Consider the following 24,075-nt stretch of genomic DNA (forward strand, 5'->3'; position numbering starts at 1 on the left):
TGGAGACCTTGTGGGAAGTTTGGTTGCATGGGAGTTTGCATTTCCACCTTGAGTAGATTCCCACTGTTCTGCCCTCAGGGACACTGTCAAGGGGGAGTGAGGAGCAGCCTGCACTTCCAGCAGTGACCACACGGTGGGGCGAGTGCTGCTCTCCCCTCTGGGAGCCCCAGGCCACAGGCATCCCAGTGAGGAGCCAGCTCTGTGCTCGGCTGAAAGGAGTTAGACTCTCAGGAGCCTCTGAGCCCTTGCCTTTGGATCACCCAGGGTGGGCATTTACTGTGACAGAAAAAAATTGCCCTGAATTCCATGGACAGAAGAGCCTGGCTGTGTAGAGTTCGTGAGTTGCCGTGAATCAGACACAACTGAGGACACAAAAACTCAATAGACTAAAACACTTTTGGGGGGTGGGGGGAGTGAAAGGGGGTGATGTGGGGTTTTTTTGTCGTATATAATAGCCAAGGGAAATCTAGTTTAAACCTAAATTCACATAGATGGGAAAGGTATAGCTCTCCGTCACCCTATTAAAAAAAAAAAAAAACTACTTAACTTTTCTGAAAGTTTATTTAGTAGCTTCCTTGAGCAGTTCATTGTGAAGCATTTTTTTTTTTTCTGTGACATCGGCCTCATTAAAAAGTACGGTTTGCCTTTACTGGATAATTTTGTTCATTGGTTTGTTAGGGAATCTTGGTAATATTTGAGTTTCCTGGGGAGCATGGTCACATGACCTGGCCCTGGCCAATCGGTGCGTTCCACCTCCCTGGCCACTGTGATTGGCTCCGGACTGGGGCAGTGCCCAATCGGGGCCCAGGGCCGGGCCTCACGTTGGAAGCCAGGGGAAGACGAGCTCTCGTCCTGCTGGGGTAGGGGAAGGGGTGGGGCCGGGGGAGGTCAGGCTCCAGCAGTGGGAGGGGCTTGAGGTCGGCCTGCGGCAGTTGGTGACCTTCCTGCTCCCCTCAGGGCAGAGCCGCCGGCCTGAGAATGAGGGCGCTGCTGAGCCCAGGGGCTGGGATGGCCCGTTGCTGCTGTGGTCCCAGAGCTCCACCCGAGACCTGACGGAGGCCGTCTGCCCGTGAGTCCTCTCCCGCTTGTCTGTCAGCTTGTTTGAACCATGCTGGGTTTTCTGCCCAGCCGGCTAAGGGGAGTCCCTGGAAATGCAAGGGTGTGGGTTTTGGCAGACTTCAGGGAAGACATGCCAGATGAGCCTGGGAGACTCCAGCTTAATCTGGATTCAGGAGATATCTCTTCGGGCCAGCTAGTAATTGTAGGATAAGCCTAATGAGTCTTCACAGGATGAAGAGAGTAACGTGCCAAGGTAGCAATCGATGTCCTCATTCGAGAGGATGATGAAGCTGGTGCTCAGAGAAGGGGGGAACTTGGCCACAGCAAGGAGGTGTGCACCCAGACGGAACCCCCAGATCCGGCCATTTGAGCTCAGGGAGGCCACTGGTGTGGCTTGTCCCTGTGGCAGGGGCCGAGGCACGCAGCCCACCCTGATTCCTGCGGGGGCCTGACTTGGGAAGTGCCATCTGGTAGCTTTGAGACTCACCAAACCAAATTGCACTGGAGAGAGGAAGGACACCTTCCTTCATCCACCCCCCACCCCCGCCGGATTCCCACATACCCTGACCCCTTTCTCTGGATTTCGGAGCCATTTCCAGAGTCCCGCTCATATGACCTCATTCGAAGTGCACTGTGGACGAGCTGCCATCTGCAGCTGCTACCACAGCAGCCAAGGGCTTTATCTCCCGAGTACCTCCCTTCCTTTGGAACTTGGGGGCCCTCTACTCCCCACTTGCACACCACAGACCTTTGCTGAGGATTGTGGGGACCCTCACTCAGTTTGCAGCACGTTGTAGCCATCCCTGTCCTCTCAATACCTCCCTTGCAACTCAGCTTGTGAGCTCCTTTGGAGCAGCGTGGCCCACCTGGCTGCAACGGCAGAGACACAGCTGACAGTGAAACAACAGCTTCGATCTGACAGCCGGAAAGCTCTGTCAAAAGGGACCTCCCTCTTCACACCGTAGAGGCTGTAGGAGCCGCCAGGGTTTGGGAACCAGTGCTGGGGCCAAAATGACTCCACAGCTGTTTTCCTTCCTGGGGAGGGTTCTGGCTCAAGTGGGAATGGCTCAAGTCTCCTAAGGTTCTGAAAGCCCACTGTGTGCAGATTCACGGTACACAGAGAGGAGAAGGTGGAGTCCTGCCCTGGAGGTGGTCACAGCTCACGGATGAGCCAGGCAGGCAGGCAGGCAGGCAGGGCATGAGAACACCTGAGCTGCCTTCATGAGTGAGTGGTGTGGGGGCAGAGGAAGAGAAGCCGGTCTGCTCCCTCATGTGGTGCCCAGGGCAGGTTGTCCCCAGAGGAAACCCTTACGACGGTGAGGACTCTCACTGCTGTTTCCCAAGGGGTTCCGTCGGTGCGTGTCTTCCCCGGAGCGGTCAGGCCGTCTCTAAAGTACACTGGCCATGGGCATTGCCTCTCCTTGGAACTTCCCATGTGTTTCTCTTTTGTATGGAACAGTGATTTTTCTAGAGGGGTTCTGGGCCACAAGGTTGTTGGGTCATTTGCTAGCCTTCTGTCGTGAAGAACGCTTTCCTGGGCGTTGGGGTGGTTTGTTGTTCCAGCTCCCTTTCTTGGCTTCTTTTGGGAGCTGGTGCAACAAGAGGAGCTCAGCCTCTGCCTTCTGGCTGAGATGTCACCCTTCAAACAGCAATGCCTGCCTGGAGATAATGATGGCATTTGCCAAAAGGGCTTCGTTTGGCACATGATATCTTGAAAGGACGTACACCGTCCTTTCAGCTATCAAAGGCTAGTTCAAATGACATAAAAATGAGAACTCTCCAATGGAGTCTTACAGTAGGTGGAGAGTCCGAAAAAAACTCCTTCAGTCATTTCACTGAGAGTCATTGATTGGGGACACCAAGAATATAGGAAGGAATGCAGAAAGAAAAGATGAAATTGTGGTCAGGATCGGGGGGAGGGATGAACAGGGCCTGCTTGCCTTGAACCCAGGCTTTGTTGGCGGGTGGGGCATAAAGTTCGAACGGGTCTGAAACTACAGAGTGGTGATGGTAACACAGTATCACCAGAGTTACACAACAGTGTTCCCAAATTGCAACAATGATGAAAAAGTTTACTAATCCCAACTTAACCAACAAAAATAGACGAAACCATACAAAAAGTAAAACATCACCAGAAAGGTGGAAACAAACCAAATGCAAAGCAGTTCAGGGGAAAGGAACTCCATGTCCCCTGGGGGCAGACCGAGTTGCCGGCGTCCACGGTGAGCAGACAGGGATGGAGGCGGCAGAGCCGACCGCTCCCCTGGACATGGTGTTTCCGGCAAGGGCTCTGGGTCTCTGTCCAGAGCGGGGGCTCGTTCTTCCTGCAGGGGCGGGTGAGTCATCGTCGGCGTCTGGGTGTTGTGCGGGAGCCAGGGCAGGCTCTCCCTGCCGAGGCGGTGACTCCTCCTCTGCCTCGGGTTCTCCTGCCAAAGCCCGAGCAGGTACAGGTGCACGTGGAGGTGGAGGTTCTGGCTGAGGGGGTGGGACATCAGTGCCTGGGGCTGGGGGTCCTGCAGGCACGGAGATCCGATCTGCCCGGTGTGCTGGCCAGTACCCAGCTGGCCTGGTGTCTCTGCGAGGGCAAGTCTCGGTTCTCCATCTACCCTCGGTGGATCCCTGGGTCCTGCACCTGGAGCCACCACCTCTGTAGGCACAGGTCTCGGAAGTGGAGCCTGGTTCCAGTTGGAGGCCAGTGCTAGAGCTGGGGGAGAAGCAAAGTTTGCCCACAGGCCAGCCTTGGCATGTGCGTATCCCAGGACAGAAAGCTTCCAAGAGATTCCGAAAGAATACCCAGGGTCGGATGTCTTTTGGGACTGAAGTGTGCAAGATGGGGGTGGGGGTGTGAGGCCAGCACTTGCTGCAGGCCCAGCAGCATCTTTCGGGGACTCGTCCCTGTGTAGCTCAGCACCCCCTCCCCACACACTCCCGTGCACCAGCCCCAGCGTCCTCACCTCTGTGCTCTGGCGTGCTGGGCTCCAGGTCCTCCTGCTGCCTCAGAGGCCGGGGTTCTCGGGACTCTGGGTCGGAGCCGGGTGTGCTGAGCTCCGTGGCAGCCTCAGACTGGGCCGCCGGGTGTATCCTGGGCGGTGTCTCGGCAGCAGGCCTTCCCCGCCTCCGCTTCGCCCCCGGTGGGGCTGATGCCTCCGTGGGCACGCTCACCTGGAGCCTGCACTGGGCCTCACGGGCGGGGGGGTGGTGCTCCGACCCCTCCCTCCAGGAGGTGGACGGGGTGTCCCCGTCCTCGGCCTCATCACGTGGGAAGCTCTGCAACGACAGTGACCGTCAGCCAGCCGTGCTGGGAGTTTTCCGAGCTGGGCCTGGCCAGTGGAGCCGCTGCTTCTGCCTGCTCGAACTTCTCTTCCCAGAAGGGTCAGAGACGTGTGTCTGCTCAGATCCCCACCCGGGAGGAAAGAGACCCACCTGAGGGTGTGAGGTCAGCCTGGGCGGCCGGCGCTGCCCGCACTCTCCCCATCCCAGCCAGCCTGCTCTCCCCTGGGGTGTGGACACAACTTGTCCGCAGGCTTCTGACCCCACATCCGCCTGGGCTTCCTTGAGGGAGACACACCCCGAGAAACCTGCATCCACACACACAGGGAAAGGACCCGGTGTTTCCGGGTGGCATGGGAGAGGTGGCCTGGCCCGGCCTGGGGCTCCCCGTGTTACCTTTCTGTTTCTCCGGGCAGAGGGCCAGAGGCCTCTCGGGGGTGCCCTGAGCCAACGTCGACAGGGTGCCCACGCACACTGCCTGTGAGCTCTCCTGAGGCCCCGGCCTCTGGGCAGGGGCAAACAGCAGAACATCCTGGCAGCAAGAGATCTGGCTGGGGGCTCCTCTCCGCTCTGGAGGCCTGGATACCCGGGTTGCGGGTTCTGTTGGGTTCTGTTGCCGGCAGGTGACATCATTTCCTGGGGTTCGTGCGGAGGTCCCTTCCCCAAAATTTCCCAAGTGAGTCTCTGGGATTCTGACTGCTCGACCACCCCCCTTAGGCCATGTGCAGGCACAGTGACAGCCACACACCCCAGCCCACAGCCCTGGGGAGGCCTGGGTGCAGCCAGGGCCTGAGCTCCGAGGACCCCGCTGCTCTCAGACCAGGCTCCTTCTTCTCATAAGTGGTGTGGCCCTGGACAAGCATATGCCCCTCAGGGTTTCCCCAGTCTCTCCATCTGCAGAGTGGGGGTCATTCTCCCATCTGTTTCCTAGGTCTGTCGGCCTACGAGCAGCTCCATGCCTTTCCACCTGGGGCCGATATCACGTGGAGCTTGTGCGCTGAGACTTCAGAAAGAAAGACTCCATCCAGGGCTGACACAGCACAGAATGGGGCAGAACGAGGCCTGGATGCGCCGTGGTACCCAGGAAAAGGCACTGCACCTCCTGACTGTTTTGAGACCCCGCATCCAAGTTGGAGGCCCGAAAGGAAGACTCGAAGGTCTCCCTCTCTTATAGAAAAGAGTAGCCAACTTTCTGGTCCTCTGTTTCCATTGAGATTCTGTTCAAGTGTCCCAGCTCGGCTTCTGCGGGTGGCTGAGCTTCTAATGGCTCCCTGCGTTCTTGTCTTTTCCTCTCCAAACCTTCCGTCCTTTTCCCCCTTCTGGGGTGGATGGGCACTGTCATTGCTTCTACCTTCGAGACAGATTGATGAAAAGTCTGGACCGTCGACTCCTTTCCTCTCTTTGGTTCTGAGTCTCTCTCTGGCTGTGTCCCTCTCTTTTCCTTTCTCGATTCAGTCTGTGTCTTCCTCTTTCTCTCTCGTGTGTGGATGGATGGATGCTAGGAATGCACATGTATATGATTAGATGAGGGTTATGTTTTAGGGATGGGTTAGAGGGACAGAAAGGCGTTAGGTCGGAGTTGGTCATGGGGGAAGGGTCAAGGGTGGTGGTGGTGTTTCTTGGAATCTGAGTGCTGTGCATTCTTTGTCTCTTTCCATATGAACCCCTTCTCAGATACACCACTTGCAAGGAGTCTCTCATGTTCCGTTTCCTATCTTTTGCATCTGTGAATGCTTAGCTTCTCTGTTGTGAAGAGGTTCCATTGGATGGAAACCCATTGGTGTACTTCGTTTCCCTCTTTCCCTTACTTGAAGAGACCCATTTCTACCTCCGCCCAGCAAATGGCAAGGAGACTCTGATGTTAAGGAGCCTTTGACCTATGGTTCTTTCTAGCTATCTCATGACATCAGTCTTTAGGGTGAGGTTTTTCCCCGATATTGAGGTGGTGTGAGATCAAAACCAATAGCGTTCTTCAGATGTAGCTGTCTGGTTTTCCCATGGCCATTTATTGAAGAGGCTTTCTTGTTCGCATTTGGATATTCTCCCCTTCTGTGTCAGAGATGAGTTGACCATGGATGCCGGGGTTTGTTTCTGGACCCTCAACTTTATTCCATCGATCTGGATCTGTGTGTGTTGTTGTATTCCCAATAGCATACTGTCCTGCTGCTGCCGCTGCGGCTAAGTCACTTCAGTCGTGTCTGACTCTGCGCGACCCCATGGCCTGCAGCCTACCAGGCTCCTCCGTCCAGGGCATTTTCCAGGCAAGAGTACTGGCGTGGGTCGCCATCGCCTTCTCCGATACTCTCCTGAGGATCCTAGTTTGGTCGTCTAATTTCCTTTCACACAACCTTGGATGTCCGTATCGGGGCTTTTTCGTCGGATTGTATTGACAATTTAGGCTCTTTTCTGTTTCCGTAACCCCTTTTGCAATTCTTTGTTCGGTGCGACAATGCATTGGCATTTTGGGAGGAATAGCGTCCAAGCTGTGGATTGCCTTGTGGGGCTGTGACATCATTTTCCCAATAGGAATTCTTTCAAGCCCTGAGCACAGCTTCTCTTTCCAGTGATTGGTGTGGGCTTGATCTTCCTTCTTCCATCTCTCGCCGTTTTGTGAGAACAGGTCCTTCCTTCCCTTCTGGGTTAGATGGACTCGTGGGTATCACTTCAGTGAATGGCATTGTCAGTGGGGGTGATAATTCCCTTCTCATTGGAAGACTTTGCTGTGAGTATTAGAAATGCAAGTGATTTCTCTTCCCCTTCCTCCCTGTCCATCTCTCAGAGCCACCGGGAAACAGAGGCCTCATCCAGGGTCACACAGGCCTGAGCGAGTGCAACTAGACTGTTGTTTCTTCAGGCCCTCCGTGCTGGACATCATCCGGGATACTCTGTGTGTGTCTTCCTCAGTCTGGTGTCCCTTCAGACCTTTCCCTAGTTTTCACAGGCTTGTTGTGTTGGTGTTCTTTGTCTGTTTGGAGACACATCCTTGAGAAGCTTTGTGTTTCCACTCATTCGTCTCGCGATGTATGACCTGTCTTTTGCTTTTGTAATGAGGTCTTTCCCACAGTAGATATCTTTGATTTTGCAAAGTCCACTGTATTCTCTGGGTTGTTTTGTGGACTGCCTTTTAGTTTTGTGTGTGAAGACTCAAAGCACGTGTCCGGTTTCTGCTCATTGTTCTTCTAGATTTGTGACAAGTTTTCATGGAAACTTTGTCTAGGGATAACTGGAAGTGAACTCGGTGTAAGGTGTCAAGTCTCCATCTCCATTCATGTCATGCCCTGCAGTTTCCAATTCCCTGTTCCTGAGTGGTTTTGGAGACCTTGTGGGAAGTTTGGTTGCATGGGAGTTTGCATTTCCACCTTGAGTAGATTCCCACTGTTCTGCCCTCAGGGACACTGTCAAGGGGGAGTGAGGAGCAGCCTGCACTTCCAGCAGTGACCACACGGTGGGGCGAGTGCTGCTCTCCCCTCTGGGAGCCCCAGGCCACAGGCATCCCAGTGAGGAGCCAGCTCTGTGCTCGGCTGAAAGGAGTTAGACTCTCAGGAGCCTCTGAGCCCTTGCCTTTGGATCACCCAGGGTGGGCATTTACTGTGACAGAAAAAAATTGCCCTGAATTCCATGGACGGAAGAGCCTGGCTGTGTAGAGTTCGTGAGTTGCCGTGAATCAGACACAACTGAGGACACAAAAACTCAATAGACTAAAACACTTTTGGGGGGTGGGGGGAGTGAAAGGGGGTGATGTGGGGTTTTTTTGTCGTATATAACAGCCAAGGGAAATCTAGTTTAAACCTAAATTCACATAGATGGGAAAGGTATAGCTCTCCGTCACCCTATTAAAAAAAAAAAAAAACTACTTAACTTTTCTGAAAGTTTATTTAGTAGCTTCCTTGAGCAGTTCATTGTGAAGCATTTTTTTTTTTTTCTGTGACATCGGCCTCATTAAAAAGTACGGTTTGCCTTTACTGGATAATTTTGTTCATTGGTTTGTTAGGGAATCTTGGTAATATTTGAGTTTCCTGGGGAGCATGGTCACATGACCTGGCCCTGGCCAATCGGTGCGTTCCACCTCCCTGGCCACTGTGATTGGCTCCGGACTGGGGCAGTGCCCAATCGGGGCCCAGGGCCGGGCCTCACGTTGGAAGCCAGGGGAAGACGAGCTCTCGTCCTGCTGGGGTAGGGGAAGGGGTGGGGCCGGGGGAGGTCAGGCTCCAGCAGTGGGAGGGGCTTGAGGTCCACCTGCGGCAGTTGGTGACCTTCCTGCTCCCCTCAGGGCAGAGCCGCCGGCCTGAGAATGAGGGCGCTGCTGAGCCCAGGGGCTGGGATGGCCCGTTGCTGCTGTGGTCCCAGAGCTCCACCCGAGACCTGACGGAGGCCGTCTGCCCGTGAGTCCTCTCCCGCTTGTCTGTCAGCTTGTTTGAACCATGCTGGGTTTTCTGCCCAGCCGGCTCAGGGGAGTCCCTGGAAATGCAAGGGTGTGGGTTTTGGCAGACTTCAGGGAAGACATGCCAGATGAGCCTGGGAGACTCCAGCTTAATCTGGATTCAGGAGATATCTCTTCGGGCCAGCTAGTAATTGTAGGATAAGCCTAATGAGTCTTCACAGGATGAAGAGAGTAACGTGCCAAGGTAGCAATCGATGTCCTCATTCGAGAGGATGATGAAGCTGGTGCTCAGAGAAGGGGGGAACTTGGCCACAGCAAGGAGGTGTGCACCCAGGCGGAACCCCCAGATCCGGCCATTTGAGCTCAGGGAGGCCACTGGTGTGGCTTGTCCCTGTGGCAGGGGCCGAGGCACGCAGCCCACCCTGATTCCTGCGGGGGCCTGACTTGGGAAGTGCCATCTGGTAGCTTTGAGACTCACCAAACCAAATTGCACTGGAGAGAGGAAGGACACCTTCCTTCATCCACCCCCCACCCCCGCCGGATTCCCACATACCCTGACCCCTTTCTCTGGATTTCGGAGCCATTTCCAGAGTCCCGCTCATATGACCTCATTCGAAGTGCACTGTGGACGAGCTGCCATCTGCAGCTGCTACCACAGCAGCCAAGGGCTTTATCTCCCGAGTACCTCCCTTCCTTTGGAACTTGGGGGCCCTCTACTCCCCACTTGCACACCACAGACCTTTGCTGAGGATTGTGGGGACCCTCACTCAGTTTGCAGCACGTTGTAGCCATCCCTGTCCTCTCAATACCTCCCTTGCAACTCAGCTTGTGAGCTCCTTTGGAGCAGCGTGGCCCACCTGGCTGCAACGGCAGAGACACAGCTGACAGTGAAACAACAGCTTCGATCTGACAGCCGGAAAGCTCTGTCAAAAGGGACCTCCCTCTTCACACCGTAGAGGCTGTAGGAGCCGCCAGGGTTTGGGAACCAGTGCTGGGGCCAAAATGACTCCACAGCTGTTTTCCTTCCTGGGGAGGGTTCTGGCTCGAGTGGGAATGGCTCAAGTCTCCTAAGGTTCTGAAAGCCCACTGTGTGCAGATTCACGGTACACAGAGAGGAGAAGGTGGAGTCCTGCCTTGGAGGTGGTCACAGCTCACGGATGAGCCAGGCAGGCAGGCAGGCAGGCAGGGCATGAGAACACCTGAGCTGCCTTCATGAGTGAATGGTGTGGGGGCAGAGGAAGAGAAGCCGGTCTGCTCCCTCATGTGGTGCCCAGGGCAGGTTGTCCCCAGAGGAAACCCTTACGACGGTGAGGACTCTCACTGCTGTTTCCCAAGGGGTTCCGTCGGTGCGTGTCTTCCCCGGAGCGGTCAGGCCGTCTCTAAAGTACACTGGCCATGGGCATTGCCTCTCCTTGGAACTTCCCATGTGTTTCTCTTTTGTATGGAACAGTGATTTTTCTAGAGGGGTTCTGGGCCACAAGGTTGTTGGGTCATTTGCTAGCCTTCTGTCGTGAAGAACGCTTTCCTGGGCGTTGGGGTGGTTTGTTGTTCCAGCTCCCTTTCTTGGCTTCTTTTGGGAGCTGGTGCAACAAGAGGAGCTCAGCCTCTGCCTTCTGGCTGAGATGTCACCCTTCAAACAGCAATGCCTGCCTGGAGATAATGATGGCATTTGCCAAAAGAGCTTCGTTTGGCACATGATATCTTGAAAGGACGTACACCGTCCTTTCAGCTATCAAAGGCTAGTTCAAATGACATAAAAATGAGAACTCTCCAATGGAGTCTTACAGTAGGTGGAGAGTCCGAAAAAAACTCCTTCAGTCATTTCACTGAGAGTCATTGATTGGGGACACCAAGAATATAGGAAGGAATGCAGAAAGAAAAGATGAAATTGTGGTCAGGATCGGGGGGAGGGATGAACAGGGCGTGCTTGCCTTGAATCCAGGCTTTGTTGGCGGGTGGGGCATAAAGATCGAACGGGTCTGAAACTACAGAGTGGTGATGGTAACACAGTATCACCAGAGTTACACAACAGTGTTCCCAAATTGCAACAATGATGAAAAAGTTTACTAATCCCAACTTAACCAACAAAAATAGACGAAACCATACAAAAAGTAAAACATCACCAGAAAGGTGGAAACAAACCAAATGCAAAGCAGTTCAGGGGAAAGGAACTCCATGTCCCCTGGGGGCAGACCGAGTTGCCGGCGTCCACGGTGAGCAGACAGGGATGGAGGCGGCAGAGCCGACCGCTCCCCTGGACATGGTGTTTCCGGCAAGGGCTCTGGGTCTCTGTCCAGAGCGGGGGCTCGTTCTTCCTGCAGGGGCGGGTGAGTCATCGTCGGCGTCTGGGTGTTGCGCGGGAGCCAGGGCAGGCTCTCCCTGCCGAGGCGGTGACTCCTCCTCTGCCTCGGGTTCTCCTGCCAAAGCCCGAGCAGGTACAGGTGCACGTGGAGGTGGAGGTTCTGGCTGAGGGGGTGGGACATCAGTGCCTGGGGCTGGGGGTCCTGCAGGCACGGAGATGCGATCTGCCCGGTGTGCTGGCCAGTACCCAGCTGGCCTGGTGTCTCTGCGAGGGCAAGTCTCGGTTCTCCATCTACCCTCGGTGGATCCCTGGGTCCTGCACCTGGAGCCACCACCTCTGTAGGCACAGGTCTGGGAAGTGGAGCCTGGTTCCAGTTGGAGGCCAGTGCTAGAGCTGGGGGAGAAGCAAAGTTTGCCCACAGGCCAGCCTTGGCATGTGCGTATCCCGGGACAGAAAGCTTCCAAGAGATTCCCAAAGAATACCCAGGGTCGGATGTCTTTTGGGACTGAAGTGTGCAAGATGGGGGTGGGGGTGTGAGGCCAGCGCTTGCTGCAGGCCCAGCAGCATCTTTCGGGGACTCGTCCCTGTGTAGCTCAGCACCCCCTCCCCACACACTCCCGTGCACCAGCCCCAGCGTCCTCACCTCTGTGCTCTGGCGTGCTGGGCTCCAGGTCCTCCTGCTGCCTCAGAGGCCGGGGTTCTCGGGACTCTGGGTCGGAGCCGGGTGTGCTGAGCTCCGTGGCAGCCTCAGACTGGGCCGCCGGGTGTATCCTGGGCGGCGTCTCGGCAGCAGGCCTTCCCCGCCTCCGCTTCGCCCCCGGTGGGGCTGATGCCTCCGTGGGCACGCTCACCTGGAGCCTGCACTGGGCCTCACGGGCGGGGGGGTGGTGCTCCGACCCCTCCCTCCGGGAGGTGGACGGGGTGTCCCCGTCCTCGGCCTCATCACGTGGGAAGCTCTGCAACGACAGTGACCGTCAGCCAGCCGTGCTGGGAGTTTTCCGAGCTGGGCCTGGCCAGTGGAGCCGCTGCTTCTGCCTGCTCGAACTTCTCTTCCCAGAAGGGTCAGAGACGTGTGTCTGCTCAGATCCCCACCCGGGAGGAAAGAGACCCACCTGAGGGTGTGAGGTCAGCCTGGGCGGCCGGCGCTGCCCGCACTCTCCCCATCCCAGCCAGCCTGCTCTCCCCTGGGGTGTGGACACAACTTGTCCGCAGGCTTCTGACCCCACATCCGCCTGGGCTTCCTTGAGGGAGACACACCCCGAGAAACCCGCATCCACACACACAGGCAAAGGACCCGGTGTTTCCGGGTGGCATGGGAGAGGTGGCCTGGCCCGGCCTGGGGCTCCCCGTGTTACCTTTCTGTTTCTCCGGGCAGAGGGCCAGAGGCCTCTCGGGGGTGCCCTGAGCCAACGTCGACAGGGTGCCCACGCACACTGCCTGTGAGCTCTCCTGAGGCCCCGGCCTCTGGGCAGGGGCAAACAGCAGAACATCCTGGCAGCAAGAGATCTGGCTGGGGGCTCCTCTCCGCTCTGGAGGCCTGGATACCCGGGTTGCGGGTTCTGTTGGGTTCTGTTGCCGGCAGGTGACATCATTTCCTGGGGTTCGTGCGGAGGTCCCTTCCCCAAAACTTCCCAAGGGAGTCTCTGGGTTTCTGACTGCTCGACCACCCCCCTTAGGCCATGTGCAGGCACAGTGACAGCCACACAGCCCAGCCCACAGCCCTGGGGAGGCCTGGGTGCAGCCAGGGCCTGAGCTCCGAGGACCCCGCTGCTCTCAGACCAGGCTCCTTCTTCTCATAAGTGGTGTGGCCCTGGACAAGCATATGCCCCTCAGGGTTTCCCCAGTCTCTCCATCTGCAGAGTGGGGGTCATTCTCCCATCTGTTTCCTAGGTCTGTCGGCCTACGAGCGGCTCCATGCCTCTCCACCTGGGGCCGATATCACGTGGAGCTTGTGCGCTGAGACTTCAGAAAGAAAGACTCCATCCAGGGCTGACACAGCACAGAATGGGGCAGAACGAGGCCTGGATGCGCCGTGGTACCCAGGAAAAGGCACTGCACCTCCTGACTGTTTTGAGACCCCGCATCCAAGTTGGAGGCCCGAAAGGAAGACTCGAAGGTCTCCCTCTCTTATAGAAAAGAGTAGCCAACTTTCTGGTCCTCTGTTTCCATTGAGATTCTGTTCAAGTGTCCCAGCTCGGCTTCTGCGGGTGGCTGATCTTCTAATGGCTCCCTGCGTTCTTGTCTTTTCCTCTCCAAACCTTCCGTCCTTTTCCCCCTTCTGGGGTGGATGGGCGCTGTCATTGCTTCTACCTTCGAGACAGATTGATGAAAAGTCTGGACCGTCGACTCCTTTCCTCTCTTTGGTTCCGTGTCTCTCTCTGGCTGTGTCCCTCTCTTTTCCTTTCTCGATTCAGTCTGTGTCTTCCTCTTTCTCTCTCGTGTGTGGATGGATGGATGCTAGGAATGCACATGTATATGATTAGATGAGGGTTATGTTTTAGGGATGGGTTAGAGGGAGAGAAAGGCTTTAGGTCGGAGTTGGTCATGGGGGAAGGGTCAAGGGTGGTGGTGGTGTTTCTTGGAATCTGAGTGCTGTGCATTCTTTGTCTCTTTCCATATGAACCCCTTCTCAGATACACCACTTGCAAGGAGTCTCTCATGTTCCGTTTCCTATCTTTTGCATCTGTGAATGCTTAGCTTCTCTGTTGTGAAGAGGTTCCATTGGATGGAAACCCATTGGTGTACTTCGTTTCCCTCTTTCCCTTACTTGAAGAGACCCATTTCTACCTCCGCCCAGCAAATGGCAAGGAGACTCTGATGTTAAGGAGCCTTTGACCTACGCTTCTTTCTAGCTATCTCATGACATCAGTCTTTAGGGTGAGGTTTTTCCCCGATATTGAGGTGGTGTGACATCAAAACCAATAGCGTTCTTCAGATGTAGCTGTCTGGTTTTCCCATGGCCATTCATTGAAGAGGCTTTCTTGTTCGCATTTGGATATTCTCCCCTTCTGTGTCAGAGATGAGTTGACCATGGATGCCGGGGTTTGTTTCTGGACCCTCAACTTTATTCCATCGATCTGGATCTGTGTGTGTTGTTGTATTCCCAATAGCATACTGTCCTGCTGCTGCCGCTGCGGCTAAGTCACTTCAGTCCTGTCTGACTCTGCGCGACCCCATGGCCTGCAGCCTACCAGGCTCCTCCGTCCAGGGCATTTTCCAGGCAAGATACTGGCGTGGGTCGCCATCGCCTTCTCCGATACTCTCCTGAGGATCCTAGTTTGGTCGTCTAATTTCCTTTCACACAACCTTGGATGTCCGTATCGGGGCTTTTTCGTCGGATTGTATTGACAATTTAGGCTCTTTTCTGTTTCCGTAACCCCTTTTGCAATTCTTTGTTCGGTGCGACAATGCATTGGCATTTTGGGAGGAATAGCGTCCAAGCTGTGGATTGCCTTGTGGGGCTGTGACATCATTTTCCCAATAGGAATTCTTTCAAGCCCTGAGCACAGCTTCTCTTTCCAGTGATTGGTGTGGGCTTGATCTTCCTTCTTCCATCTCTCGCCGTTTTGTGAGAACAGGTCCTTCCTTCCCTTCTGGGTTAGATGGACTCGTGGGTATCACTTCAGTGAATGGCATTGTCAGTGGGGGTGATAATTCCCTTCTCATTGGAAGACTTTTCTGTGAGTATTAGAAATGCAAGTGATTTCTCTTCCCCTTCCTCCCTGTCCATCTCTCAGAGCCACCGGGAAACAGAGGCCTCATCCAGGGTCACACAGGCCTGAGCGAGTGCAACTAGACTGTTGTTTCTTCAGGCCCTCCGTGCTGGACATCATCCGGGATACTCTGTGTGTGTCTTCCTCAGTCTGGTGTCCCTTCAGACCTTTCCCTAGTTTTCACAGGCTTGTTGTGTTGGTGTTCTTTGTCTGTTTGGAGACACATCCTTGAGAAGCTTTGTGTTTCCACTCATTCGTCTCGCGATGTATGACCTGTCTTTTGCTTTTGTAATGAGGTCTTTCCCACAGTAGATATCTTTGATTTTGCAAAGTCCACTGTATTCTCTGGGTTGTTTTGTGGACTGCCTTTTAGTTTTGTGTGTGAAGACTCAAAGCACGTGTCCGGTTTCTGCTCATTGTTCTTCTAGATTTGTGACAAGTTTTCATGGAAACTTTGTCTAGGGATAACTGGAAGTGAACTCGGTGTAAGGTGTCAAGTCTCCATCTCCATTCATGTCATGCCCTGCAGTTTCCAATTCCCTGTTCCTGAGTGGTTTTGGAGACCTTGTGGGAAGTTTGGTTGCATGGGAGTTTGCATTTCCACCTTGAGTAGATTCCCACTGTTCTGCCCTCAGGGACACTGTCAAGGGGGAGTGAGGAGCAGCCTGCACTTCCAGCAGTGACCACACGGTGGGGCGAGTGCTGCTCTCCCCTCTGGGAGCCCCAGGCCACAGGCATCCCAGTGAGGAGCCAGCTCTGTGCTCGGCTGAAAGGAGTTAGACTCTCAGGAGCCTCTGAGCCCTTGCCTTTGGATCACCCAGGGTGGGCATTTACTGTGACAGAAAAAAATTGCCCTGAATTCCATGGACGGAAGAGCCTGGCTGTGTAGAGTTCGTGAGTTGCCGTGAATCAGACACAACTGAGGACACAAAAACTCAATAGACTAAAACACTTTTGGGGGGTGGGGGGAGTGAAAGGGGGTGATGTGGGGTTTTTTTGTCGTATATAACAGCCAAGGGAAATCTAGTTTAAACCTAAATTCACATAGATGGGAAAGGTATAGCTCTCCGTCACCCTATTAAAAAAAAAAAAAAACTACTTAACTTTTCTGAAAGTTTATTTAGTAGCTTCCTTGAGCAGTTCATTGTGAAGCATTTTTTTTTTTTTTCTGTGACATCGGCCTCATTAAAAAGTACGGTTTGCCTTTACTGGATAATTTTGTTCATTGGTTTGTTAGGGAATCTTGGTAATATTTGAGTTTCCTGGGGAGCATGGTCACATGACCTGGCCCTGGCCAATCGGTGCGTTCCACCTCCCTGGCCACTGTGATTGGCTCCGGACTGGGGCAGTGCCCAATCGGGGCCCAGGGCCGGGCCTCACGTTGGAAGCCAGGGGAAGACGAGCTCTCGTCCTGCTGGGGTAGGGGAAGGGGTGGGGCCGGGGGAGGTCAGGCTCCAGCAGTGGGAGGGGCTTGAGGTCCACCTGCGGCAGTTGGTGACCTTCCTGCTCCCCTCAGGGCAGAGCCGCCGGCCTGAGAATGAGGGCGCTGCTGAGCCCAGGGGCTGGGATGGCCCGTTGCTGCTGTGGTCCCAGAGCTCCACCCGAGACCTGACGGAGGCCGTCTGCCCGTGAGTCCTCTCCCGCTTGTCTGTCAGCTTGTTTGAACCATGCTGGGTTTTCTGCCCAGCCGGCTCAGGGGAGTCCCTGGAAATGCAAGGGTGTGGGTTTTGGCAGACTTCAGGGAAGACATGCCAGATGAGCCTGGGAGACTCCAGCTTAATCTGGATTCAGGAGATATCTCTTCGGGCCAGCTAGTAATTGTAGGATAAGCCTAATGAGTCTTCACAGGATGAAGAGAGTAACGTGCCAAGGTAGCAATCGATGTCCTCATTCGAGAGGATGATGAAGCTGGTGCTCAGAGAAGGGGGGAACTTGGCCACAGCAAGGAGGTGTGCACCCAGGCGGAACCCCCAGATCCGGCCATTTGAGCTCAGGGAGGCCACTGGTGTGGCTTGTCCCTGTGGCAGGGGCCGAGGCACGCAGCCCACCCTGATTCCTGCGGGGGCCTGACTTGGGAAGTGCCATCTGGTAGCTTTGAGACTCACCAAACCAAATTGCACTGGAGAGAGGAAGGACACCTTCCTTCATCCACCCCCCACCCCCGCCGGATTCCCACATACCCTGACCCCTTTCTCTGGATTTCGGAGCCATTTCCAGAGTCCCGCTCATATGACCTCATTCGAAGTGCACTGTGGACGAGCTGCCATCTGCAGCTGCTACCACAGCAGCCAAGGGCTTTATCTCCCGAGTACCTCCCTTCCTTTGGAACTTGGGGGCCCTCTACTCCCCACTTGCACACCACAGACCTTTGCTGAGGATTGTGGGGACCCTCACTCAGTTTGCAGCACGTTGTAGCCATCCCTGTCCTCTCAATACCTCCCTTGCAACTCAGCTTGTGAGCTCCTTTGGAGCAGCGTGGCCCACCTGGCTGCAACGGCAGAGACACAGCTGACAGTGAAACAACAGCTTCGATCTGACAGCCGGAAAGCTCTGTCAAAAGGGACCTCCCTCTTCACACCGTAGAGGCTGTAGGAGCCGCCAGGGTTTGGGAACCAGTGCTGGGGCCAAAATGACTCCACAGCTGTTTTCCTTCCTGGGGAGGGTTCTGGCTCGAGTGGGAATGGCTCAAGTCTCCTAAGGTTCTGAAAGCCCACTGTGTGCAGATTCACGGTACACAGAGAGGAGAAGGTGGAGTCCTGCCTTGGAGGTGGTCACAGCTCACGGATGAGCCAGGCAGGCAGGCAGGCAGGCAGGGCATGAGAACACCTGAGCTGCCTTCATGAGTGAATGGTGTGGGGGCAGAGGAAGAGAAGCCGGTCTGCTCCCTCATGTGGTGCCCAGGGCAGGTTGTCCCCAGAGGAAACCCTTACGACGGTGAGGACTCTCACTGCTGTTTCCCAAGGGGTTCCGTCGGTGCGTGTCTTCCCCGGAGCGGTCAGGCCGTCTCTAAAGTACACTGGCCATGGGCATTGCCTCTCCTTGGAACTTCCCATGTGTTTCTCTTTTGTATGGAACAGTGATTTTTCTAGAGGGGTTCTGGGCCACAAGGTTGTTGGGTCATTTGCTAGCCTTCTGTCGTGAAGAACGCTTTCCTGGGCGTTGGGGTGGTTTGTTGTTCCAGCTCCCTTTCTTGGCTTCTTTTGGGAGCTGGTGCAACAAGAGGAGCTCAGCCTCTGCCTTCTGGCTGAGATGTCACCCTTCAAACAGCAATGCCTGCCTGGAGATAATGATGGCATTTGCCAAAAGAGCTTCGTTTGGCACATGATATCTTGAAAGGACGTACACCGTCCTTTCAGCTATCAAAGGCTAGTTCAAATGACATAAAAATGAGAACTCTCCAATGGAGTCTTACAGTAGGTGGAGAGTCCGAAAAAAACTCCTTCAGTCATTTCACTGAGAGTCATTGATTGGGGACACCAAGAATATAGGAAGGAATGCAGAAAGAAAAGATGAAATTGTGGTCAGGATCGGGGGGAGGGATGAACAGGGCGTGCTTGCCTTGAATCCAGGCTTTGTTGGCGGGTGGGGCATAAAGATCGAACGGGTCTGAAACTACAGAGTGGTGATGGTAACACAGTATCACCAGAGTTACACAACAGTGTTCCCAAATTGCAACAATGATGAAAAAGTTTACTAATCCCAACTTAACCAACAAAAATAGACGAAACCATACAAAAAGTAAAACATCACCAGAAAGGTGGAAACAAACCAAATGCAAAGCAGTTCAGGGGAAAGGAACTCCATGTCCCCTGGGGGCAGACCGAGTTGCCGGCGTCCACGGTGAGCAGACAGGGATGGAGGCGGCAGAGCCGACCGCTCCCCTGGACATGGTGTTTCCGGCAAGGGCTCTGGGTCTCTGTCCAGAGCGGGGGCTCGTTCTTCCTGCAGGGGCGGGTGAGTCATCGTCGGCGTCTGGGTGTTGCGCGGGAGCCAGGGCAGGCTCTCCCTGCCGAGGCGGTGACTCCTCCTCTGCCTCGGGTTCTCCTGCCAAAGCCCGAGCAGGTACAGGTGCACGTGGAGGTGGAGGTTCTGGCTGAGGGGGTGGGACATCAGTGCCTGGGGCTGGGGGTCCTGCAGGCACGGAGATGCGATCTGCCCGGTGTGCTGGCCAGTACCCAGCTGGCCTGGTGTCTCTGCGAGGGCAAGTCTCGGTTCTCCATCTACCCTCGGTGGATCCCTGGGTCCTGCACCTGGAGCCACCACCTCTGTAGGCACAGGTCTGGGAAGTGGAGCCTGGTTCCAGTTGGAGGCCAGTGCTAGAGCTGGGGGAGAAGCAAAGTTTGCCCACAGGCCAGCCTTGGCATGTGCGTATCCCGGGACAGAAAGCTTCCAAGAGATTCCCAAAGAATACCCAGGGTCGGATGTCTTTTGGGACTGAAGTGTGCAAGATGGGGGTGGGGGTGTGAGGCCAGCGCTTGCTGCAGGCCCAGCAGCATCTTTCGGGGACTCGTCCCTGTGTAGCTCAGCACCCCCTCCCCACACACTCCCGTGCACCAGCCCCAGCGTCCTCACCTCTGTGCTCTGGCGTGCTGGGCTCCAGGTCCTCCTGCTGCCTCAGAGGCCGGGGTTCTCGGGACTCTGGGTCGGAGCCGGGTGTGCTGAGCTCCGTGGCAGCCTCAGACTGGGCCGCCGGGTGTATCCTGGGCGGCGTCTCGGCAGCAGGCCTTCCCCGCCTCCGCTTCGCCCCCGGTGGGGCTGATGCCTCCGTGGGCACGCTCACCTGGAGCCTGCACTGGGCCTCACGGGCGGGGGGGTGGTGCTCCGACCCCTCCCTCCGGGAGGTGGACGGGGTGTCCCCGTCCTCGGCCTCATCACGTGGGAAGCTCTGCAACGACAGTGACCGTCAGCCAGCCGTGCTGGGAGTTTTCCGAGCTGGGCCTGGCCAGTGGAGCCGCTGCTTCTGCCTGCTCGAACTTCTCTTCCCAGAAGGGTCAGAGACGTGTGTCTGCTCAGATCCCCACCCGGGAGGAAAGAGACCCACCTGAGGGTGTGAGGTCAGCCTGGGCGGCCGGCGCTGCCCGCACTCTCCCCATCCCAGCCAGCCTGCTCTCCCCTGGGGTGTGGACACAACTTGTCCGCAGGCTTCTGACCCCACATCCGCCTGGGCTTCCTTGAGGGAGACACACCCCGAGAAACCCGCATCCACACACACAGGCAAAGGACCCGGTGTTTCCGGGTGGCATGGGAGAGGTGGCCTGGCCCGGCCTGGGGCTCCCCGTGTTACCTTTCTGTTTCTCCGGGCAGAGGGCCAGAGGCCTCTCGGGGGTGCCCTGAGCCAACGTCGACAGGGTGCCCACGCACACTGCCTGTGAGCTCTCCTGAGGCCCCGGCCTCTGGGCAGGGGCAAACAGCAGAACATCCTGGCAGCAAGAGATCTGGCTGGGGGCTCCTCTCCGCTCTGGAGGCCTGGATACCCGGGTTGCGGGTTCTGTTGGGTTCTGTTGCCGGCAGGTGACATCATTTCCTGGGGTTCGTGCGGAGGTCCCTTCCCCAAAACTTCCCAAGGGAGTCTCTGGGTTTCTGACTGCTCGACCACCCCCCTTAGGCCATGTGCAGGCACAGTGACAGCCACACAGCCCAGCCCACAGCCCTGGGGAGGCCTGGGTGCAGCCAGGGCCTGAGCTCCGAGGACCCCGCTGCTCTCAGACCAGGCTCCTTCTTCTCATAAGTGGTGTGGCCCTGGACAAGCATATGCCCCTCAGGGTTTCCCCAGTCTCTCCATCTGCAGAGTGGGGGTCATTCTCCCATCTGTTTCCTAGGTCTGTCGGCCTACGAGCGGCTCCATGCCTCTCCACCTGGGGCCGATATCACGTGGAGCTTGTGCGCTGAGACTTCAGAAAGAAAGACTCCATCCAGGGCTGACACAGCACAGAATGGGGCAGAACGAGGCCTGGATGCGCCGTGGTACCCAGGAAAAGGCACTGCCCCTCCTGACTGTTTTGAGACCCCGCATCCAAGTTGGAGGCCCGAAAGGAAGACTCGAAGGTCTCCCTCTCTTATAGAAAAGAGTAGCCAACTTTCTGGTCCTCTGTTTCCATTGAGATTCTGTTCAAGTGTCCCAGCTCGGCTTCTGCGGGTGGCTGATCTTCTAATGGCTCCCTGCGTTCTTGTCTTTTCCTCTCCAAACCTTCCGTCCTTTTCCCCCTTCTGGGGTGGATGGGCGCTGTCATTGCTTCTACCTTCGAGACAGATTGATGAAAAGTCTGGACCGTCGACTCCTTTCCTCTCTTTGGTTCCGTGTCTCTCTCTGGCTGTGTCCCTCTCTTTTCCTTTCTCGATTCAGTCTGTGTCTTCCTCTTTCTCTCTCGTGTGTGGATGGATGGATGCTAGGAATGCACATGTATATGATTAGATGAGGGTTATGTTTTAGGGATGGGTTAGAGGGAGAGAAAGGCTTTAGGTCGGAGTTGGTCATGGGGGAAGGGTCAAGGGTGGTGGTGGTGTTTCTTGGAATCTGAGTGCTGTGCATTCTTTGTCTCTTTCCATATGAACCCCTTCTCAGATACACCACTTGCAAGGAGTCTCTCATGTTCCGTTTCCTATCTTTTGCATCTGTGAATGCTTAGCTTCTCTGTTGTGAAGAGGTTCCATTGGATGGAAACCCATTGGTGTACTTCGTTTCCCTCTTTCCCTTACTTGAAGAGACCCATTTCTACCTCCGCCCAGCAAATGGCAAGGAGACTCTGATGTTAAGGAGCCTTTGACCTACGCTTCTTTCTAGCTATCTCATGACATCAGTCTTTAGGGTGAGGTTTTTCCCCGATATTGAGGTGGTGTGACATCAAAACCAATAGCGTTCTTCAGATGTAGCTGTCTGGTTTTCCCATGGCCATTCATTGAAGAGGCTTTCTTGTTCGCATTTGGATATTCTCCCCTTCTGTGTCAGAGATGAGTTGACCATGGATGCCGGGGTTTGTTTCTGGACCCTCAACTTTATTCCATCGATCTGGATCTGTGTGTGTTGTTGTATTCCCAATAGCATACTGTCCTGCTGCTGCCGCTGCGGCTAAGTCACTTCAGTCCTGTCTGACTCTGCGCGACCCCATGGCCTGCAGCCTACCAGGCTCCTCCGTCCAGGGCATTTTCCAGGCAAGATACTGGCGTGGGTCGCCATCGCCTTCTCCGATACTCTCCTGAGGATCCTAGTTTGGTCGTCTAATTTCCTTTCACACAACCTTGGATGTCCGTATCGGGGCTTTTTCGTCGGATTGTATTGACAATTTAGGCTCTTTTCTGTTTCCGTAACCCCTTTTGCAATTCTTTGTTCGGTGCGACAATGCATTGGCATTTTGGGAGGAATAGCGTCCAAGCTGTGGATTGCCTTGTGGGGCTGTGACATCATTTTCCCAATAGGAATTCTTTCAAGCCCTGAGCACAGCTTCTCTTTCCAGTGATTGGTGTGGGCTTGATCTTCCTTCTTCCATCTCTCGCCGTTTTGTGAGAACAGGTCCTTCCTTCCCTTCTGGGTTAGATGGACTCGTGGGTATCACTTCAGTGAATGGCATTGTCAGTGGGGGTGATAATTCCCTTCTCATTGGAAGACTTTTCTGTGAGTATTAGAAATGCAAGTGATTTCTCTTCCCCTTCCTCCCTGTCCATCTCTCAGAGCCACCGGGAAACAGAGGCCTCATCCAGGGTCACACAGGCCTGAGCGAGTGCAACTAGACTGTTGTTTCTTCAGGCCCTCAGTGCTGGACATCATCCGGGATACTCTGTGTGTGTCTTCCTCAGTCTGGTGTCCCTTCAGACCTTTCCCTAGTTTTCACAGGCTTGTTGTGTTGGTGTTCTTTGTCTGTTTGGAGACACATCCTTGAGAAGCTTTGTGTTTCCACTCATTCGTCTCGCGATGTATGACCTGTCTTTTGCTTTTGTAATGAGGTCTTTCCCACAGTAGATATCTTTGATTTTGCAAAGTCCACTGTATTCTCTGGGTTGTTTTGTGGACTGCCTTTTAGTTTTGTGTGTGAAGACTCAAAGCACGTGTCCGGTTTCTGCTCATTGTTCTTCTAGATTTGTGACAAGTTTTCATGGAAACTTTGTCTAGGGATAACTGGAAGTGAACTCGGTGTAAGGTGTCAAGTCTCCATCTCCATTCATGTCATGCCCTGCAGTTTCCAATTCCCTGTTCCTGAGTGGTTTTGGAGACCTTGTGGGAAGTTTGGTTGCATGGGAGTTTGCATTTCCACCTTGAGTAGATTCCCACTGTTCTGCCCTCAGGGACACTGTCAAGGGGGAGTGAGGAGCAGCCTGCACTTCCAGCAGTGACCACACGGTGGGGCGAGTGCTGCTCTCCCCTCTGGGAGCCCCAGGCCACAGGCATCCCAGTGAGGAGCCAGCTCTGTGCTCGGCTGAAAGGAGTTAGACTCTCAGGAGCCTCTGAGCCCTTGCCTTTGGATCACCCAGGGTGGGCATTTACTGTGACAGAAAAAAATTGCCCTGAATTCCATGGACGGAAGAGCCTGGCTGTGTAGAGTTCGTGAGTTGCCGTGAATCAGACACAACTGAGGACACAAAAACTCAATAGACTAAAACACTTTTGGGGGGTGGGGGGAGTGAAAGGGGGTGATGTGGGGTTTTTTTGTCGTATATAACAGCCAAGGGAAATCTAGTTTAAACCTAAATTCACATAGATGGGAAAGGTATAGCTCTCCGTCACCCTATTAAAAAAAAAAAAAACTACTTAACTTTTCTGAAAGTTTATTTAGTAGCTTCCTTGAGCAGTTCATTGTGAAGCATTTTTTTTTTTTTTCTGTGACATCGGCCTCATTAAAAAGTACGGTTTGCCTTTACTGGATAATTTTGTTCATTGGTTTGTTAGGGAATCTTGGTAATATTTGAGTTTCCTGGGGAGCATGGTCACATGACCTGGCCCTGGCCAATCGGTGCGTTCCACCTCCCTGGCCACTGTGATTGGCTCCGGACTGGGGCAGTGCCCAATCGGGGCCCAGGGCCGGGCCTCACGTTGGAAGCCAGGGGAAGACGAGCTCTCGTCCTGCTGGGGTAGGGGAAGGGGTGGGGCCGGGGGAGGTCAGGCTCCAGCAGTGGGAGGGGCTTGAGGTCCACCTGCGGCAGTTGGTGACCTTCCTGCTCCCCTCAGGGCAGAGCCGCCGGCCTGAGAATGAGGGCGCTGCTGAGCCCAGGGGCTGGGATGGCCCGTTGCTGCTGTGGTCCCAGAGCTCCACCCGAGACCTGACGGAGGCCGTCTGCCCGTGAGTCCTCTCCCGCTTGTCTGTCAGCTTGTTTGAACCATGCTGGGTTTTCTGCCCAGCCGGCTCAGGGGAGTCCCTGGA

General features: G+C 55.1%; 2 protein-coding genes and 1 long non-coding RNA gene across 3 annotated transcripts in view; 1 reads left to right on the forward strand and 2 right to left on the reverse strand.

The window, feature by feature from the left end:
• Positions 1-24,075, forward strand: part of LOC145529707 (uncharacterized) — a 1,704,434-nt gene that overhangs the window by 1,252,362 nt on the left and 427,997 nt on the right. Inside the window, exons 159-162 of the long non-coding RNA XR_014071296.1 lie at positions 958-1,069; positions 8,600-8,711; positions 16,242-16,353; positions 23,883-23,994. This is a non-coding gene — a long non-coding RNA (uncharacterized LOC145529707). The remainder of the gene's footprint in view (positions 1-957; positions 1,070-8,599; positions 8,712-16,241; positions 16,354-23,882; positions 23,995-24,075) is intronic.
• LOC145529684 (uncharacterized) lies at positions 10,753-12,537 on the reverse strand. The gene is made up of 3 exons (XM_081550287.1): positions 12,368-12,537; positions 11,656-11,968; positions 10,753-11,405 (listed from the first exon to the last, which is right to left on the reverse strand). The coding sequence occupies exons 1-3, from the start codon at positions 12,500-12,502 to the stop codon at positions 10,777-10,779; spliced, it is 1,077 nt and encodes a 358-aa protein (XP_081406413.1). The 5' UTR covers positions 12,503-12,537; the 3' UTR covers positions 10,753-10,776.
• On the reverse strand, positions 18,398-20,179 carry LOC145529693 (uncharacterized). The gene is made up of 3 exons (XM_081550298.1): positions 20,010-20,179; positions 19,298-19,610; positions 18,398-19,047 (listed from the first exon to the last, which is right to left on the reverse strand). Exons 1-3 carry the CDS (start codon positions 20,142-20,144, stop codon positions 18,419-18,421), a joined length of 1,077 nt encoding a protein of 358 aa, XP_081406424.1. The 5' UTR covers positions 20,145-20,179; the 3' UTR covers positions 18,398-18,418.

Source organism: Giraffa tippelskirchi, chromosome 12 (assembly GCF_054371585.1).
Source record: "Giraffa tippelskirchi isolate mGirTip1 chromosome 12, T2T-mGirTip1v1.2.pri, whole genome shotgun sequence".
NCBI lineage: Eukaryota > Metazoa > Chordata > Mammalia > Artiodactyla > Giraffidae > Giraffa > Giraffa tippelskirchi.